At 36.6% G+C, this 19852-nt stretch overlaps 1 protein-coding gene across 1 annotated transcript in view; it reads left to right on the forward strand.

Annotated features, from left to right (window-relative positions):
• Window positions 1–1405: 1405 nt before the first annotated feature.
• The window catches only part of XIRP2 (xin actin binding repeat containing 2), a 43202-nt gene continuing 24755 nt past the window's right edge, over window positions 1406–19852 (forward strand). Inside the window, exon 1 of the mRNA XM_040603845.1 lies at window positions 1406–1543. Within this exon, the coding sequence (XP_040459779.1) occupies window positions 1406–1543 (138 nt within the window). The remainder of the gene's footprint in view (window positions 1544–19852) is intronic.

Genomic DNA, 19852 nt, shown 5'->3' on the forward strand with positions numbered 1-19852 from the left:
GGGAACTAACAGGACGTTAGCCATAGCACCGAGTACTGCCAAAAAGCTAAAGGACAGACAAGACGGGGCAATTTCTTGTTGGAAAAAAAGGTGAAAGCTGTGGGCCAAGAAACCCCTGTTTTGTTCCAGGAAGGCAGACCTGGAGTTTCCCTTTAAAAATGTTATTGGGGTGCATCAAACACCCAGTACTTTTCCCATGAGTTTTCCTCTGAAGCAAAACATTGCAGACTATTCTAATTCTGCTTAAAAATTGACACTAAAAATAATGCAAGCCCAACTCCCAACAGTACAGATTTAAGATCAATAAAATGTAAGCATGTTAAAGGACAGTTAAACACATAACAAACTCTTGGCAAGAATGGAGGGGCTAATGAATTGAGTTTTAAGCTAGTAGCTGGCTCTCAGTTCCTGTTAACATTTCCTTACTGGCTTAAATGCACTTTCTTTCTACTCAAACTTATTTTGAATGAGAGATGAAAACTTACATATGAGTATTTACTACAGGGCAGAAAATCTCAAAAACAAACCTCTTGGGAGCTGATTGCAGCAACCAGTGCAAAATGATAGAATAGCAATTTTCCTTCCCAAGCATACTGTAAGAAAGATGGAGTAAGCCTTTGTGAGAACAGAGTCAACTGATCAGAAAGACTTGATATCAACACTTAGTAATTTACCTGCCAGAAGAGTTACAGTGCAATTAGGAGCACTGTACTGGGATGCGTTTCCAGACTATCCAAGTACTCTCACAGCTAATGCAGTAGCCTTCCTGTCTCCTGGCTGCATTAAAATGCTGTGTCTCACTCTAGAATACTGACAGCTGTATCAAATCTAAAAGAAACCAGCAGTCACCTGTCATAACACCTTTCAGTGCAGCACACACTGATTACGAGGCAGTCATTCATTAGCCCCACTTTGTTTGAAATTCTCCCTAATTGTGTGCTTGCTGCTTTTTCATTCCTTACAGCAATTCTGCTGGCAAGCTTAAAAATGAAATATCTGAACACCACCCTTAATTCAATCTTCATTAACATCCTGCTGTATGAACACACTAAACCCTTTCACTGACTCTTACTGGATCTGATCTTACTGAATCTCACTTTCCATTAGGAAGTGGCTTCTGTACCAGCTGCCAGCCCATGCCCTGGCCTGTCCCACAATCTGTGAGGGTCCCCCTAGCCACCATGTGGTGACCTCTGCCAGCAAGGTGCCACCTGGCCCTAACCGCAAGTATATGTTGCATTGGCAGGGCACACTGGAGCTGGCATACTTGCCCCTGCAGAAGGGCTCTGTGGAGCTCCTCAAGCAAAGATGGGAGTCCACCAATGCTACAAGAGCTGGCCTGACACTCCAATGCTCGCCAGCCCCACAGTCCCTGGTGCTGGAAAAGATCAGCTGGAGCAGCACCATGGAGAAAGTGCCAGCCGACAGCAGGAGGGCAGGTGTGTTCAAGGAGGAGACCCTAGGTGGTCCTCAGCAGATCGAGCACTTCCCCAGCACTGTGGAGGAGCTGCGGAGCCACTTTGAAGCCCTGGGTGGCAAGAAGGTAAGTGTCTAGGCTGGGTGGACACCTGGAAGGAATGGAGACAGGCTGCAGGGTGGTTTCCCCAGCCTCATACCTCACTGTGGATGGGCAGTGTTGGCCACAGCTCCCGCAGAGGTCCTGTGGACAGTTTGGATCAGTATATTGATACTAAATGTTGTATAGCTTTCCTTATTCCATAACGTTATCGGTCTGGATCATTTTAATGGTTGCTGGCTGCCACTATCTGTCAGCAAATTGGTGCGTGATTGTGCTTGGCCAGTGCTTTTGGGGGGGGGGGTGGGGGTGGGGGTTGCGATAAAAACAAGATCTTATGGCCTGAGAGAAGAAATCCCAAATGAAACTATTTAAAAACACTCTAAAACTTTCTGAAGCAATTGCTTCTTATTTGTAGAACAGTTTTGACATGCTTTCAACTGAGAAACCTGCTGTCACTTCACCCATTGGCTTTCACTGGCATAACATGACAGGCCTGGACAAATTCCAACCTTTATTTGTCACCAGATTTTTGTCTGAGAAATATCTGTGATTTCTTGTAATTATCTGGGCAGAAGCTAGACTTCTTTTTAAAAGTGCTTCAGAGACATATAGGGTACTGAAAAGTTTATTAGTAATCTTAATTAGGGCAATTTCATTTGGCTTTGTGGCTAAAAAGTCTGCTGCATGAAAACGAAAATGTCCATGCATGTTTTTGTTTCTGATGGGAAAATTTTACACCTTTCACATTGTAATTCCTCACATCTTGTTCAATTATCAGCTTAAAAAAAAAACAAAAACAACTAACTAAATAAATAAAAACAAAATCCTCTTTGAGTAATTTTTGCCCCATCTCAATCAAAGATATACTAAAACTCAATGTCACAACTCTGTGTTCTACCACCTTCTACCTGCTGCAGGATAATCCTGCCAATCCATGTAGTCAGTCATTTACCCATTTAACTTTAATGCCCAGAGTGATTTAAACATGGTTTTCTGGTCCAGAAACTACAGTTCAGAATAATGTATGCTGACCATCATATAATTCATACACAAAAATCCTACTGTTAAAAGATATTAGAAAGCTTTTTTATGTGAAGAATAAAATAAAAATTCATGTGATTCATGAAAAAATCTTTTCATTGGCTTTAGACACATAACACAGAATGTGCAGGTACCAATAAAATAAAGGTTAAAACTTTATGGGATTATTGAGCACTTTATAAGACCATATAAAGTAGTCATAGAGTGCTGCTAAATTGCATACTTAAATGATTTTGAGGTAGAGACCTTTTTGGTTGGTCTAACTTGGTCATTTTTTAATAATAGCAAAATAAATGTTTTTTCCTATGAAGCAGTACATTCATTGTTGCAGACATTCTTGTAGGAGCAAATTGGTTCTTTTTTAATCTTATTGATACGAAGAGCTCCTTATGGAGTGAGAAAGAATAATTTTTTGGACTTAAACAGCATTCTTCACTTGACAGGATTGGAGACCTTTATTTAAACAATAACTACCAACAATGTAAAATAGCTCCTTACTCCCAGCCTCAGAACTGTTACACCTATTAAATATTACTCTGTTAGGGTTTCTTTGCAAAACTTGCTACTGCCTCACCTGCAAATGCTTTGAATTCACATGCAGGTTATAATCTGATCGTTAGTATTATTATTTCACTGATATACCTCATAAAAATTATTTCCAACTGTATCTCTTTTTGCTAGGTGTTCCTTCAAGTGAAAATGTATCATTTCTGATACAAAAGGGAAGCAAAGGCTCAGTAAAAGGGGCCAGAGGGAAGAATCAAGGACATATTACTTGCCTCTTCCTTAGCATTTATTTGCCAAGAGCGCTACATATAAGATGTGTTTGATTATAGCTCTAGTTAAAATCATTTTTTTTTTCCTCTGCCCAGCCAGAAGTGAAAAAAAGAGGTATACTCTCTATAGAGCCCGCCTTCTTGTTAAGTCACTGAAACTCATGCAGAAATTGCAACCATTAAGATCAGTATCTTGCAAAGAATGTAGAAAAGCAGATGGTGCAGATAAACTGGGAAGTGACAAGGGGTGGAAAAGCTTGAGGAACAGGACCTTTTTTCAGAATTCAAGTGGAAAAGCTTGAATTCTGTTATCCTGTTCAGGTAACTGTCTTAGGAAATAAGATTTATATTGCCTTTGAGGATTTATTTCCCTAGCATTGTAAAACATCTTGAGGTTTCCAAGATACAATCAATATGAAATATAGAAAAATGGAATCTGCATCATAGAAGACTTTCATAATGTAGGCATTAATCAACACTTTTACTTAAAAAGAAAAATCTGAAAGTGGGCCTATAAAAAATGGAGACATTCAAACCACAAGTTTCTGATGCTGAACAGGTATGGATACTTAAACTCAGATCATTCACTTAGAAAACTTGGCAACACAAACCAAAAGCAGAACTGACAAGGTTTAAAAAAAATTTGCGAGCTCCATAGGCATAGGGGTTGTGTGAAAGGACAGATTATTTCAGTAATATGAAAAGCTGGAGCCAAACCCATGCTGGTACTAACAACGGCATCAACATCTATGTCCAAGACCTAATGAGATAAAAAATATGTAGGAATTACTGATTCCCTCACTGGTAACAATGACTAAGCATGAGAAAAAAAAAATAATAAAATCAGATGAGATAAAGGTGATCCACAACAATCTCAGGCTTTCCATGTATAAAGCTTGGACTCTGTATCATACTATAAATTAAAGTACTGAAGGTATTTAAATGTGCAAAGCATTTCATGTGTATCTGGTTAATGATAAAGACCCTAGATATTAGAGGTGACAAAGGCATTTATTAAGATTAATGAATGTTAAGTATTTTAGTAGCTCTATATTACACCATGAGATAGGATACTTGTCATGAAAAACAACAGCAATTTAGTATGCTTTCAGAAGATACATTTTGACTATAGTTCTATCAAGTAATGAATGATACAAGAAAATACTTATATCACAATATAATGCAAAGCTATGCAAAAGTTTTAGCAAACTGATTGCTTAATATTCATTCTATCTCAGCCATAGTGCATTTCCATGGGCAGGAGTAGTGAAGAATGCAGAATGAGCTGGTGCACTTCCTTCACAGTTTTACAGTGGTTTCACCCAGAAGTGGTAGAGGAGGTTAGAACAAAGTTAGAAAAGGCTATATGTAAAACTAATTCAAAGACATAGAAATCACAGTGGAATTTTTAAAATTTAAACAAAATGCCTTCTAAGGCTCAGTGCCAGCTAATTATATTACAGTTACCTTATGCATAAATGAACGTGCTCATTAGCCTTATGTTCAGAAAAGGGCTGCCAACTGTTGTAACCCTGCTTAAATGGACTATCTCTTGACTAATCAGACTTTCAAGACCAGAGCCCATCTTATCACATTATTCCATAGGAAAAAGAGATTTTATTCTAAGGCGGCAAAATACCACTGCTTAAAAATTCTAAAGCCTCTAATTTAGGTTGCATTTCCATTGCAGTGCTCTTATTTCTATATGTATAAAATCAATAGAGGAAAATCAGGGCAAACAAATAATGTTAAACCATGAAGTGACTTCTAAACAATTAAATCGATCATATATAGAATATTCTGCTAGTTCAAAAGTGAAAGACATTGTTACAGGCAGCTGCAAATATATTTAGACCTTCGGTACATTTTTCTTCCTGGTGGCTACATGGTGAACTATGACCAAACCCATTTATTTGAATGGAATCAACACTTCATATTGCAATAAGAGACTACAAAAAAAAGTAGAGTCACGTACCAAGTTTAATAATTTTGAAGCTAAATCACTTGGTAAAGTCAAATTACTTTCATCTCAGTTTATCCAAGTGAAACTTGGATGTGTTTCCTTCTTAGAAGTATTAATAAGTTAATAATTAAGCCTGTTGCTGGAGCCATTTAATGAAAGTCTATAGTACCAGACCTGCCCATATCTTTCCATTATTTAAAAATAAACTGATGTTCCATTCTGCTAAAAGGAAAAGTATTTTCCCCTTTCCTATAGGAAAAAACTGTTTCTTAGGAAGTCATAATACAGTGAAACATCAATTTATTGTACTGACATCGCTCCCATGAAACAAATACTTCAGTTTATTAGCACTCAAAGGCATTGGAATGTTAAAGCAAGTAAGGCCTGTGTTTGCTGGAAAGTGATTATTATGTATGTTTTTCTTAAAATCTGTTAAAGCATCCCAACTGAAAAAGTAATTTCATGCTTACTTTCAGAGAAACATATTCAAAGCACTCATTAAAACCATTTCATTTAAATAATCTAGTATATGTTCATTAAACTGTGTCCTTTGCAGAAAACATATGAACTGCTGCCAGAAATAAAATGAAGGGAACAGATGTTTAATGTAAAAAGGTTAGACCTTCATTAAAATTATTTAAACAAGCAGCATCTATTTTCCCTTAACACTCTCAGAAATGTTTATATTAATTTAGCAAAGCTACGTAATATAGAAAAGAACAGAAACCCCATCACAACTGTAGGTCAGTTTTGTACCCTGTTATCACTTGCATCATTTGTATTTTTGTTATGGATGAATGAAAGCAAATAGTGAGGAGTGCATGTGATGGCCAAACGATTACCCTTGCTGAAAAACTTGATATTGAAGGGAGTGCTGTATGGTCAGCCTTCTGGATTTTGGCTTCATCTCTTACTTAGCTCATTTTCTTTTTATGAAAAAATGCATTCCTCCCCTTTGTTTTCATGAACTTTTTTCTAACAGCAAAAGATTCCACAACTAGGAAAGGCCACATCATCGATGGGACTTGAATTGTAGATCATAAAGAACAGGTTTTGGTAAAAATTAATGTTATTTTTTTCCCCTTAAAGGAAAACTTTTCTTCTGTGCTTTTACTTTCTCAGTAAATATATCAGATCTCTTCAAATACCTTACAAATCACAATCCTCCTCCGACTTTGGTTATTCCTGTGTAACTCACCTCTGAACTGGATTGGCTTTTCACAGTATGGAAGATGTATTAAATTTTTGCCTTTCTAGAAACTGGACATGTCGACAGAGTTCTCACCAATCTCCACATTTTATGCCAGGGAAAGCAGCTGTTCCAACGGTGGGAACAGAGCATTGCAAAGCTCCTTTGTTCACAAACTGTCCCATGAACTAGTGCAGTGCAGTGTGCATACACACACACACTCATATATATAAAAGTCTTCTATAAAGTACTGCTGTTCCTTCCTGTTTAATCAGTGAGTTGGCAGTGATTCACATTCCATCCCAGCCTATCAACTGCAGTTCTTCAGTTCCTCTGAGATGTTTCCTCTGTGTTAATAACATATTTATACTTTCATTGCATATAAACTCAGAAGTAACTACGTTGTGGAGAGCACACCTGCCTTCCTCAAGGTGTTATGCAAAACTGGATTTGAAACCAGCACAAATGATTCACATTTGTGACAATTCAACATTTCAGAGGTTCTTCTCCACTACGCCACTGTTAACTAGTTTCTCTAGCGGCCCACACCACTAGTTTAGCTAGTTGCTTAATTATTAAGCAACTATGCTTACACCAAATAGTTGAATGCTTTCCAAACAACAAGTTATAATATTTCCCTTTAACAGACCCTTGTGAAGGGTTTCCTTTGTGTGGACAGCAAAGGAAACAATCTGTAAAAGAACCTCACCCTAAAAGGGTAGAATCATCCACTTCTCACAGGGAGATGTTCATGTTTGAGCTACAGCAACTAGGAAGCTTGCTAGAAAAAAAGTAGGACGGATCAGTTGGAAAATTGAAACTTCTGTGTCACTAGTCCCTTACGAGAAATTAAATTTGTGTTTAATCTTATTTACATGTAAAGTACTGTTGAGCAGGCTACATTTTTATAAGGAACAGGATGGGATGGACTATGCCCTCCACTAAACTTTCCAAATGAAGTCTTCTTTGCACTGAGATTCCATAGATACACTTTCTGCTTCACAGTGTTCTTGTTACTTACTGCTTAATCAGAATCCATGAAGATTCATCATATATCATGTACTGCGCATGAGGGTGGCTTATTTTTAGGATCACTTGTCCTCAACAAATTGCAACAATTTCAGGTTTGGGTCTCATTTTTGTCTATTTTCTGGCTCTATTCCCTATGTTCTTTCTGCCCCACTCTTAAAAAGACTTCTTTCCTGTTTTGTTGGCTGTTTAATTTTTAATTTCAAGAGGCACTTTTCATCTATTATGATGAGTTGAGTCTTTTGTGGAGTAGAGTTAGCTAATAGAAAAAAATTATTTTGACAGTGCGTCAAACACTACTTCTTAGGATGACCGAGTTTCATAGAAAGGCAGTCTAAAAATCTGAACATTCTTTCTGGAACAGGGAAGCATTTAAATAGAAGCATTAAAAAAACCCAAAGCACATTTGCTCTACAAGATTACATCCAAAATATTAAATATCTTTCTATACTGTTGAACGCAACCATGCTTCCATCATTATATGGTAACGTATCCCCAAAACATTGCATACATATACAGCAGTTTAACAGGTGTTGTAAAAGTCTAGCAAGTGAGAAAACTGCATAGCCAAAAAGACTTTTTTAGTGATACAGGGCTCCTGGCAGTTTGTGAGATATTTTCAGGACATCTACCTGTATCACTGCAGATAGGACATTGTTTTGCCTTTAGTTCTTTCAGTAAAGACCAGTGAAGCTAAAGAGAAATATTATTTTATGTTGTGCTGACTGAAGTTCAAACAACTGAGCCTGTAATTTGGAAATGGAGTAAATGGAGGAGAATCTCATTCACTTCAGGAAAACTGAAAGAACTAAAAGCATCACATAGGATTTTGCTTTCAATATGCTAATACTGTAATATAAGGTTACTTGGGGTATAATAGAAGTGTCTATGTATGAATCTATATGCAACATTGAAAATGGCACCAATGAAAGAACACTAGGGTGTATGGAAAGAAATACAATGTTGTCTTGCTCTTACTCCTTGTTTTTTGGGGAGGATTTAGGGGAGTGTAGGTTGGTTGGTTTGTGGTTTATTTTTTACTTTTCACAGTGCACAGTAAGCGGTAGTGATTACAAGAAGAAATTAGATTTTGAAAGAACCTAATTTCATTTTTTGGAACTGTTAATTTTATTCTGAACAGTTAGGATATTTGATATTTTTAATATTTCTTTAGGGTCTGATTTAGCAGAAATTACCTTCTTGCAAGTTCAGGATTATAGCAGATTGACTAGTCTTTGGCTTAAGACCCCAGAAGGCAGAGAAAAGGAGAGGAGCTCTGCCTTCCATGTGCAGATGCTATCGCTAATCCGACTATGTGCTGTTAAGCAACCACACCAAGAGAATGGAGAAATGGGGAAAACAACCCTTGGGCCTTTCTTAGGAAAGGGACACACACACAAAAGAAATCATGAAAGGTTTCTTCTTTAAAGATAACACTTAGAAATCACCCAGAAATTGGGCATTGTAGAAATAATCTTTAACATTTTAAAATCTGCAGAGGTCAATCAACTAAAACCTTTTAATTTGGAGAGAAGTTGAAGGTGATGTCCATTGAGTTTTGTACAGTTGGATCTTGAGGGTAAAGAACTGTGTTTTCTGGGTCATCAAAAAATTTACCTTTTCTCTTTCCAGACACATAAGCCAGTAAATACCTCACTTTAACAAAGCCTATTTTTGTTGTATGGTTTCCAACCTATTAGCCAGCGGCATCAGAGCTTGATAACCTCTGTGGTAAACTGACCATAAAGCACTTGGAAAGGCACAGCTCCTTTCCATGGTCAGTTGCCAGAAAATGAGGTTTGGAAAAGTATTTTATTTATAGTGTGTTATTTAACTTCATCTCCACATTTAATTTAACTTTAGTTTGCAATAGTTTATAGACAATACTTCTTATCCTAAGTAACTTACATATTTGTCACTTGTGGCAGAAAGAAACAACTCTTAAAATATTTTCACTGCCATTCTGTCTGCTGGTATTTGGAACAGTTTACCTGGCTACGGTACCTTAATCAATTCTTGAAGCATGAAAGTGATGTGGAAAGGTGGGAAGTAAGTACTTCCATTACTAGCATGTCTTGGGAAACAGCACTTGGAGGGAAACATAACATCTGGGTTAAGTTGATTAGGAAGGAAATAAGCTTGTGACAAAGTCCAAGAAATCCACAGGTGGTGGTGTGCAGGGGAGAACAGATCCATAAATTAAACAGCAGTGAACTTACTGTTGTACAGTAAATGTGTAATATGTCAAATGAACAATTTCAGGTTTACAACCAAATAAGCACCTGCACCGAAGCAGACTCACAATTACTATTTCAATAAGCTATTAAATATGTAGAATAAAATCCCCAGTATGTCTATTCCTGTTATCTTTTCTCCAACCTGTACAACGTTTGTGAGAACAAGCTGTTAACATTGCTGTTATTCTCTGACAGTATCTAGTAGAAAAAGAAATGGATTTAACATGTTCTCTGAAGTTGTTGTCACAAGGTTGAGGTGAGTGGGTCAAAAATAACCAAGAGTTTCATGCTACTGTTCTGAATCTTCATGAAAGCAGGACAATCTCTGGGTTTTCAGAAAGAATTACAGCATTGAATACTTTCCACCTTTGTATGTCCAAGGCACAAGTAGTTCCAGTGTATGTGTAAATGGCAATGTGAGCTGTTATAGTACGGAAGGTATAAATGACCTGCCAAACACAACTTACTACATCAGCTGTCTTACTAGAAGAGGGTCTTTCGGCAACCTTTTCACAAACAAGCTGTCTCATTTGTGCTTCCCTTCATGCTTCTTTAGCTCTGCGTCTTCCCGCTTTTGTCAACTCTTCTTTTTCCTCTGTTGTCTCTTTCAAAAAAATAATCTGTAAAGATGGGATCTTTTTTTTAGATGTTTGCAGACTAGATTTGAGGTACCATGATATGTTAACAAAGCTGAGCAATCTCTAGGCATTTAGCAAATGAGAAAGAAAATATCATCGCCCTAGTTTAACCCTGTTTCTTTTTTCTCTCTTCTTCTGTGTCATGGTGTGATGGTATGTTTGTTTGAACCATAAGACTTGATTAATAAGATTGGAATAGTAGATGTTGCTCAGGATTAGTCAGTTCATGAACCTTGAATAGCCAGGAACGTTCAAGTTATGCATTGTCTTTCTCTGAAGCTGTTTACTTGAAGCTCTGTCACAGATAATAAATATCACTGCTGGACCACGGGTATGAAAATGGTCTAGTAATGCTAGTTTTGAGAATCTCCCTAGTTATGACCACTCTCAGTCCCCATCATTTACCATAATTTACAGCTTATCTTGAATTCTCAATACCCTCTTTATCCACTCGTTAATCTTCCACTGCAGAGCTTGTTTCATTTTCTCTTATTACTAATTTTCAAACATCAGCCTAGTATCTGAACAAAGAAAATTCTGTTTCTTAAAAATATGGAATGCTGATAATACATAATTTTACTAGCTTTTATAGATAGTAATATTGTGCAGAAAAAAACTAATTTAAAAACACGCAATGAATGTTAGATAAAAAAGCCTTTGCTTAAGATAATTTTTTGACACCATATAAGCATTGCGTTAAAAAAGACCAACCACACACAAAAAAAATCAGTGAGGTAAATCTTAATTTAGCTCACTGAGAACAAGTTTACAAGGAATTTTAAATTCAGGAGTGTTGTAGACTTCACCAAATGTTCCCAGCATGTATGTCTCCGGTGATGTGCAGAGGAAATTATGTAGGATATGCCCTTTATTATCACAGAATAAATGAGAAATTATGGGCACTTGAACACATATGCTTACTGTCATTTTAAAAGCATTATCAGATTGCTAATTCTAAAAAAACCCACCACCATTTGTTAAAGTTTTTTTTAATTAATATGTTTAATGGAAAGAAACACATTTAAGACTTTAAAATGTGTCAACTAGTCGGAGCTCTCACTAAGGGAAAGATTGTCTTTAGTTAGACTAAGCCTGTGCATTTTCCTTTTTGCTCTTGACTACAACAGAGGGATCTGCCTCAATTGCTTGAAGAACTGAAGGAAAATGCTTCTGTCCTCTATCAGTGGACTCTGGGAACTAGCGTGCTCAGTATTACTGGAAAATTATCAAGTCTTAGAAGCCAGGCGGTGTTCTGGAAGGAAGCGAAGTGGAGGATCAAGGGAGAAGATTGGTGTACATGAGAATATGCAGCTAAAATAGAGTGTCTACTAAGAACTAGAAATATTAGTAATTTTGTGAGTCATTTGCTTCCCCAGTCTGCTAGTACTTTTGTTTCTGCTTTGTTATTTTTGTTTTGTTTCATACCACAACATACTTCTAATAATTTCCAGCTATTTAAAGTAATTACAAAAATCATGAAATAGAAAATGACAACAGAATGCAAATGTCTGCAGCAATACGAGACAAAATGATTATATTAGGAAAAAACACTTCCAAAATCATTGTTTTGTTTTGCTTAAAGGCAGACACACACACTGAGATATTTTAAGAACATTAAGAGGTCTAAACTGATATGCCTCTGAATCTAAGTAAATTTCAGCACCAAAGTATGCAAAGAAAAGCATATATTGTTAGTGAAATTTCAAGAAAGAAAAACCCAAACCCACACATGCTCTCATGAACCCCCAAATAACTAACTTTTTTTCCAGTCCTATACCTGCTATTAAAAGCAGCACTGATGATAATAATGGTTCTTAAACTTCCCCTGTAAGGGTGAAAACACTGAGAGTTATAAAATTACATCCCTAAATACGCAATGTAAGAGGAAAAAAAAAGATAATAAAGAACAAGAGCTGATATGGGAATTTAGTATACAGGAGTATACAATTACAGTGCAAAGAGGGTACTAGCTTTATTGTGGAAGCTTTAAATAAAAATATATTGCACTAAAAAAAGAGTAGGATTATTTAGAAAATTGGTGTTTTTTAAAAAAATATATGTTGTGGTAAAAAAACAGAAAGGACAAGTCATCATATTGGATTGAAATGTTTGATATATGTAAATAAAAAAGTAAAAAAAAGCAAGAGGAGATAGAAGAAGAAAGCTACTGTGTTTAATTTTTGCTATGTTTCAAATCTTAATTTGTGCCTCCTATGTGGTGAAATGGCATTTTATGCTGCCACAGGTCATGATTTTGGAATAAGATCTCTAACATTATTCTTGGTTACTAATCACACTGGTTTAGAAACAGTTTCCGCAACTTGACCAAAGCCTGAAAATTGTGGCCTGTTAATGCTGGCTACAAAGCTATGCTGCCTGTACCCTCTCTAGTCTTTTGTTGCTCCTCTTTCTAATATATTTTACATTAAACACAGCTGTCTCAGATCTGGACTTCTTATTCTGCACATCTTGCTGGTAATGTGTTGCCAGTGATTATGTCTAGACTTCCAGTACCAACTTAGTGTAAATTATTTGATTTATATGTGATTGTTTCCAATTTGTTTTAAAAAGCTGTAGTAAGATTTACTTCTACCAAGTTTTTTATTTTGCAGCTTTCATAAATTTTAACTTGATTTAGCTTTTTCCAGATTTTGTAGCTGGCCTACTTTAAATTATGTTACTCCATCACTGTAGTATCGCAAACTTGAAAAAAAGCTCATTAAAACATGTTTGCTCACTGTCAAATTATTTAACTGTGGTCTCAGTTTCCTTATGTGTTTCTAAAACACAAATATTTTGCCCTCCAAAAATGCCAGTACAGATGAACAGATTGCACAGTATTGGTTTAAGAAGAGAAGATTCTGCAGCTACCCTATGTCCTGTAGTTGTCTATTTAATCTATTGTCCAGTGGCCAATTTAGCACAAATATTCATTATCACACTGTGAAAACTGCTATTACGTTTCAAATCAACATAATACAATGAGCTGCATACAAGTGGTATTCCTTCCACGAAACAGACTCTGAACAGCTCAATAATATAATGCACTCCAAACACTGTTAAACAATTAAAAGAATTTCCCTTACTAACTGAAAGAATTAGGCTGCTCCTTTTAAAGTAGCCAGACCAGGGACCCTGTCTCAATTTTGCTATGGTGATAAATGGCAAATCAGTGGGAGTTTTGGTGACTCCCCCCCCCCCCCCCAAAAAAAAAGTGTGAAATTTATAGGTATTTCAAGGCAGAATTCAGCTCCTCAGTGTTTTTTCTTCATGTAGAGCCTCATTCTGAAATATTGTCATGGTCTAATCCCAGCCAGCGACTAAGCAGTACATGCTCACTCTTCCCCTGGTGGGATGGGAAGAAAATCAGAGAGGAAAAGTGAGAAAACTTGTGGGTCAACACAAAGACAGTTTAATAGGTAAAGCAAAAGCTGTGCACGCAAGCAAAGCAGAAGGAGGAATTAATTCACCACTTCCCATGGGCAGGCAGGTGTTCAGCCATGTCCGGGAATGCCAGGCTCCATCACGCGTAATGGTTACTTTGGGAGAGAAATGCCATTGCTCCAAACATCCCCCCCTTCCTCCTTCTTCCCTCAGCTTTACATGTCGAGCATGACATCACATGGTATGGAATATCCCTTTGGTCAGTTGGGGTCAGCTGTCCCAGCTGTGTCTCCTTCCAACCTTTTGTGCACCCCCAGCCTATTTGCTGGTGGGGTGAGGAGTGGAGCAGAAAAGACCTTGACAGTAAGTGCTGCTCAGCAATGGTGAAAACATCCCTGTATTATCAACACTGTTTCCAGTACAAGTCCAAAACATAGCCCCATGCTAGCTAATAGGAAGAAAATTAATTCTACCCCAGCCAAAACCAGCACAGATGGCAATTCTGTAAATAGATCGTTTCCACAGGTTAACAACCAACCTCTTTTCAGGGCCTCTGTTCCATGTATAATGCAGTTATTGTATACCCTTCCTCCAAATGAAAATACCATCTTATTTTAAAACTGTCTGTTACAGCTGAAAAGGATAAGCATCTCTGGAGCTGGTCTGGGGATAAAATGAATGAGCAGGTTCCAGGCAGCCATAGCAGTTTTTTTAACGCCTCTTGAGAAATTCTGTCTTAGTGAAGTGGTGCATTGCAGAGAATCAACTGAGAATCGTGGCTCTGTCTCAACAGTTTACTTGGTGGCTTCATAGAGTTTATGCAGCAGGTGTTATTAACACTGCTCTGTAATAGTCACTTTAGGGGGTTTGTCATCAATCTTAATAATGTCATCAACATTCCAGCAGATGGTAGACACGATTCCATGCACTCTCTGCTTCGAAACTGCACCAGAAAGGATTTCCATCATATTTTTAATTACAAATGAGAAATATATCAGAAACAGTCTTGTCTCATGCTGGCATTTCCAAAGGCTTTTCCAGGTGGGCCAGGACTGTGTTGCTTTATCTTTTATTTTTTCATATTTCACTGAGATTGAGTGATTCACAAGAGATACTATCAGCTTGTTCTGCACTAGCATTAACATCAAATCATTCCTGTGTACTCTCCAGCAAAGCAGTCTCTTGTTTTGAATTGGAATTTGAGATGCCAGTTCTTTGTATGCAATAGTAAAAATTAGAAGCCAGTCCAGCAAAGTGCTTAGACAGTAAGTATAACTTGAATTGCTATTGACAACAATTATTTGAATAGCAACCCTCAAGCATTTAAAGTTACAATCACAATAAAATGCATTGTTGGATCAAGATTTTTCATGTAACTTTTTTTAAAGTAACAGATTTGATTTCTAAATGCTTCTTTTACTGCTCTACTCATTTACTACCTTGTCATCTATTTATGGATTTATTATTTTCCTTTCAACTCACGCTTCTACTCTTTCTCTTTAGGCCTATTCCTTCTACCCCTCTTAGTCATTCCTTACACATGCATTCTTTTAGTGGAGACCATATATAAGATGAAAGTTAGGTGGTAGCTAGCTTTTCTTTTGGTACCACACATAACAAAGGTAGTTAACACACGATGGGATGGGGATGAGTGCATTTTCTGAATACACATAAAGATGTCCTTTAAAAATTAATTATTTTGGACATTAATAGTAGCTTTTGGCAATCTATTCAATATACTGACTGCAAACTCCTCTTCCAATCCAAGGTAGTTCAATATACACAGAAAAGGTAGTAGTAATTGGTAAATAGTTTTCCTCTATTTAAAACTTTATATGTTCTGGCTTACTGACTTTTAGATTAGAGCAGGACTGGATAATAAGTGGAAAATCCACTATCTAAATGAAGCATAGTCACTTAGTAGACCACTGAAATTGGAATCTTTATCATTGGCATTTCTAAATGTAATGACTGCATATTCCTTGAAATTTGGCACTCCAGTGCTTTATTCTTTTCATCATGTCTGAAGTATGAGATCAGAACATAAAAATAGCTTCCTGTGTCACCTTTTCCTGAGAAGCACATTCAAAAATAGAATATAATGCCAGAACTAGTACGTAAAACATAACTACATGATAGAAAGTTAAATAGAGATATTTCAACAAATTCTGTCCAACGAGAAGTGTAATAAATACTGTTTAAACAGGGTGCTCCACACAACAGTCTATGTCCCAGCTGAATACCTGCTCCTACCAAGAACACATATAGTTGCTAAAGCTTGATGTGAATTGAACCCTGCATTAACCAGGCAGAAAAAGAATATTTTTCTTTTAGTCTTCATTTGGCACCTTTTGTAAGAGTTGCATATATTAGCTTCTAATTAGGCACCTCTTGACACTAACTCAGTGCTTTTTTGATAAGTGGCATTTATGTTAATTCTATCCTTATTAAGCAGATGTCTTTGCCATTCACTGTCATTAGGTTATCTGGGTAGATACCCCAATAAAACAGTATGCAAATTAAATTTATCCTGCTTAAAATGAGTTTATGATAATTGCAACACTTTCCAATAACTTTTTCACAGTAAGAATTATCATTTTCTAAGAATAAATCTGAGCTCTAGCACTTCATCTGGAGCAATAGTGCAAGAAAACCATCCGTCAGAAGCCCCACTAAGACAGGGATGCTGTTTGCAAAAGGGGGCTAGGACAGCTGGAGACTCACGTTGGAGGCACTACGACAGTGAAAGGGAGGAACAGAAGAGAATGCACATGGTCATAGAATTGGTTTGTTTAGAGCATAAAATTCTGCACAGCGCTAAGCATGCAGTTCCTCTGCCCAGACCATCATCACTGTATATGGGAACAGCACATCCTCACAGAGACCATCAAACAGACCATCCACCATTCACCGTATCAGGGATTTAAAGAACACTGATTACTTTGGAACATTGTGGTAAAAGCTAAAACCAGCCACAAAAATAAGGAGACCCAAATTAGAAACAACTAAAAGAATTAATATGTTTAAAACTAGATCTACTACAGCGTAAGTATATTTTGTGGACAAACATATTAGCAGTCCCCCAAAATATCTGTGTAATTATAGTGGAAAATCTAGTTATTCTTTTTTGGGTATATTATTACAGGCAGCAGTACATAGAAATCAAAAGGCAAATTAACAAAGAGATTTGGAACAATGAAACACCAGTCTCAAAGTACTTACTATGAAGCAACAGTAAATTGCATTCAGTCACCTATAACAAAATGCTTCACACAACAAGGATGACAAATTAATATCATGGCATAAAACTGAAAAGAGTATTCCTAGTATGGGTAATTGACATTGTTTACTGAAATCTCCAAGTTACAAAAGTACAAAATAAAAATCCCATTGCAGTCTTGAAAAATGGGAATAATGCTTGCTATAAGACAACACCTGAGATTTAGACAAATGTTCAGGTGGAAAAATCAAACATTAAAGACAAGTGGTAATATGTTTAAGCAATTTTTAAGTATTATCCCAGACTTCTAGTTTTATTTGACACATGCTTTTCTGATCATGGGAAGATAAGTTGAATGAAAATACCTTCTGCCATAGCTGCCAACATCTCAGAAATCTGTACATAAAAGAAAAAAAATCTCCTAAGTAGGGCCAATATTCCTGTAATGGATATTAAAAATGGTCCAAACAGATAAATTATTTTTTAAAAAATCCTATTAAAATAAACATCCAAAATACTAACTTACATAAATTTTATAGGTAAAGGAATTGTTATGGCAGAGATAAAAATCTGAAAACATGTTACAGAAATATGCTACAAGTTAACAAAATTAAAAGAGTTAAGAAAAATGCAAATGAAGTTTATATTGGTCCCTAGCTTGCAAGAATAAGAAACAATTAATTCAAGGGGATTAGCTTTTATTGGTAACTACAGAAAACTGTAGTCAGAATAAAAAACCAAACAGCTAGATGAGTTTGTCCTCAAAGATGCCAACAATAGTTGAAGACACGGTGTATTTTGAGTTTTCTATCTTATTCTAATACTGTATAATTTGTAACATCATTTAAAGTGATTCTATGGTGTTGACTGCTGAAAGCGCACACAGTGCTGCAGCAATATGATCCTGAGGCTGTTCTCGTGTATGCCAGGTACTGGCTGGCTGCAGAACTGGAGAAGTAGGAGACAGACGTTCAGGCTGATCTAACAACATGCAGAGCTGCATTTTTTTTTATTTCTCTTCCCCCTCCCGCATCCTTCATTTCTCCTCTGCATTGCCATTTCTGCATCACATTGTCTGTACCAGATTTCAGACATAATGGTCAGTTCTTCAGCTGTTTTAAACCAAAATATCAGAATTAATCCTGGGTTGTAATTGTAACTGATAACAAACTCTGAAAAATGGTACAAAATGAATACCAGCTTGAAGCCATAGCCCATCCCACACAAAATACCCTATTCATTTCAGCCACCTGCTGTCTCCCAATACCCTTGGCACAGAAGTATCTCATCCCTCTCAGCACACCTCCACTCTGGCCAGGCTCTCTACCCTACCTGCGCTGCAGCTGTGCCCAGCTGCACTGTCATGCCTGCATTGAAACCCAGCCTGGCCACAGAACTTATCTTATTAGAACTGTAGCACCATGTACTTTCTGAATGGGATGTACAACCTGAAAGTATCCAACAGACCAGTGAGGAAGAGTACAAGGAAGTGTCATGGAACAGAAAGACAGCTGTTTTCTTGACTCCAGAAATCTTTCTCTTGATATGACCCTGCAAAAATACTTTTCATGATAGCCAAGGAAAACAGGCAATCGGAGAATAATTCAAATTAGTTTTAAACCAAGTATCTCCTGTAAACCTGACAAATAAAAGGCAACAAACCCTACAGTATTGGTTAAGATCCCCTATACCACCTTTAAATGTACCCACATTTAGGTTTTCCAGTGTGGTGACTGTACCTCCTGGCCTATCTGCTAAAATCCACTATATTCAAGATTACCTTTCAAGTTCAATTCCATATAAGCAGTAGCAGCAGTGCTCTTTTGGAAGAGGGGCTGTGGGGAGACTAACTGATATGACAAGCTAACTGATGATTGGTGATACCATAGGATTTTTTTCTGAACAAAAAGGGGTTTACAACACTCATGGTAATAAAACATCTTTAGCTTCTATAGTCTAATCACTTACTTGTTTCAATGCTGATATATCATGTAAAAAAAAATCTTTCAGCTAATCTCAAGCGAAAGCTACCATAACTCATAGAAGTAGACAGATTGTTACAAAATAATGAGTTTCCACAAGAGATAACCTATTGTATATGTACTGGAAGGAATATTCTTGCAAAGAATCACTACAGGTCAAGAAATGAAGTACAACACATATTTAAGATAAAAGCTAACAGCAGCTATGAGAAAAGCGTAAATTTATTAAAGATGGGTGAAGCACGATTGTGCTTGATTACTAATGATGCACTCAGAAGTGTACTTTTCAATGCTTGTTCACCATTAGTTTCATAAAATTCAAGATGAATATATTAATTGATTATATGTTACTTTGAAAGTGACTTTTACAATTATTTTTTTTCCTAAGAGTTCTATTTGAGGATTCATTAAGTTGCATTGCATTAAAAAATAATATTTAAAAAAAAATAGTTACTGGAAAATACTCTCCAATCTAGGATAATAAATTCAGAGGTCAAATTTTGCTGCTTCTTACTCACCATGCATAATATCTAAGTTTAAAAGCAGTTAGGAGTTACTTCAGCAGGATCATATACAAGGTTATCATTATAGTGGTATACAGTAATAATGCTGTCTGCAAACAATGAAAAGGAAGTAGTCTAATGAAGGCAGTACACTTTGAAAGTGTATGTCATTTAAGCAATTAAGGGCTCTGGCAAATAAGTTCTGCAAAATCTTGCTGGAGAGATTTATGCAGTCACCAGACAAACCACCTACCCACACTCTTTTTTACAAGGACAGTGAAGTGGACATGCAGTGGACCTTTCATGTTATTGTCTTGCAAAAAAAGCATATTTTTGCTACTTTGGCTGTTTTAGTTATTTACTTAATATAA

This window comes from Falco naumanni, chromosome 8, assembly GCF_017639655.2.
Source record: "Falco naumanni isolate bFalNau1 chromosome 8, bFalNau1.pat, whole genome shotgun sequence".
NCBI lineage: Eukaryota > Metazoa > Chordata > Aves > Falconiformes > Falconidae > Falco > Falco naumanni.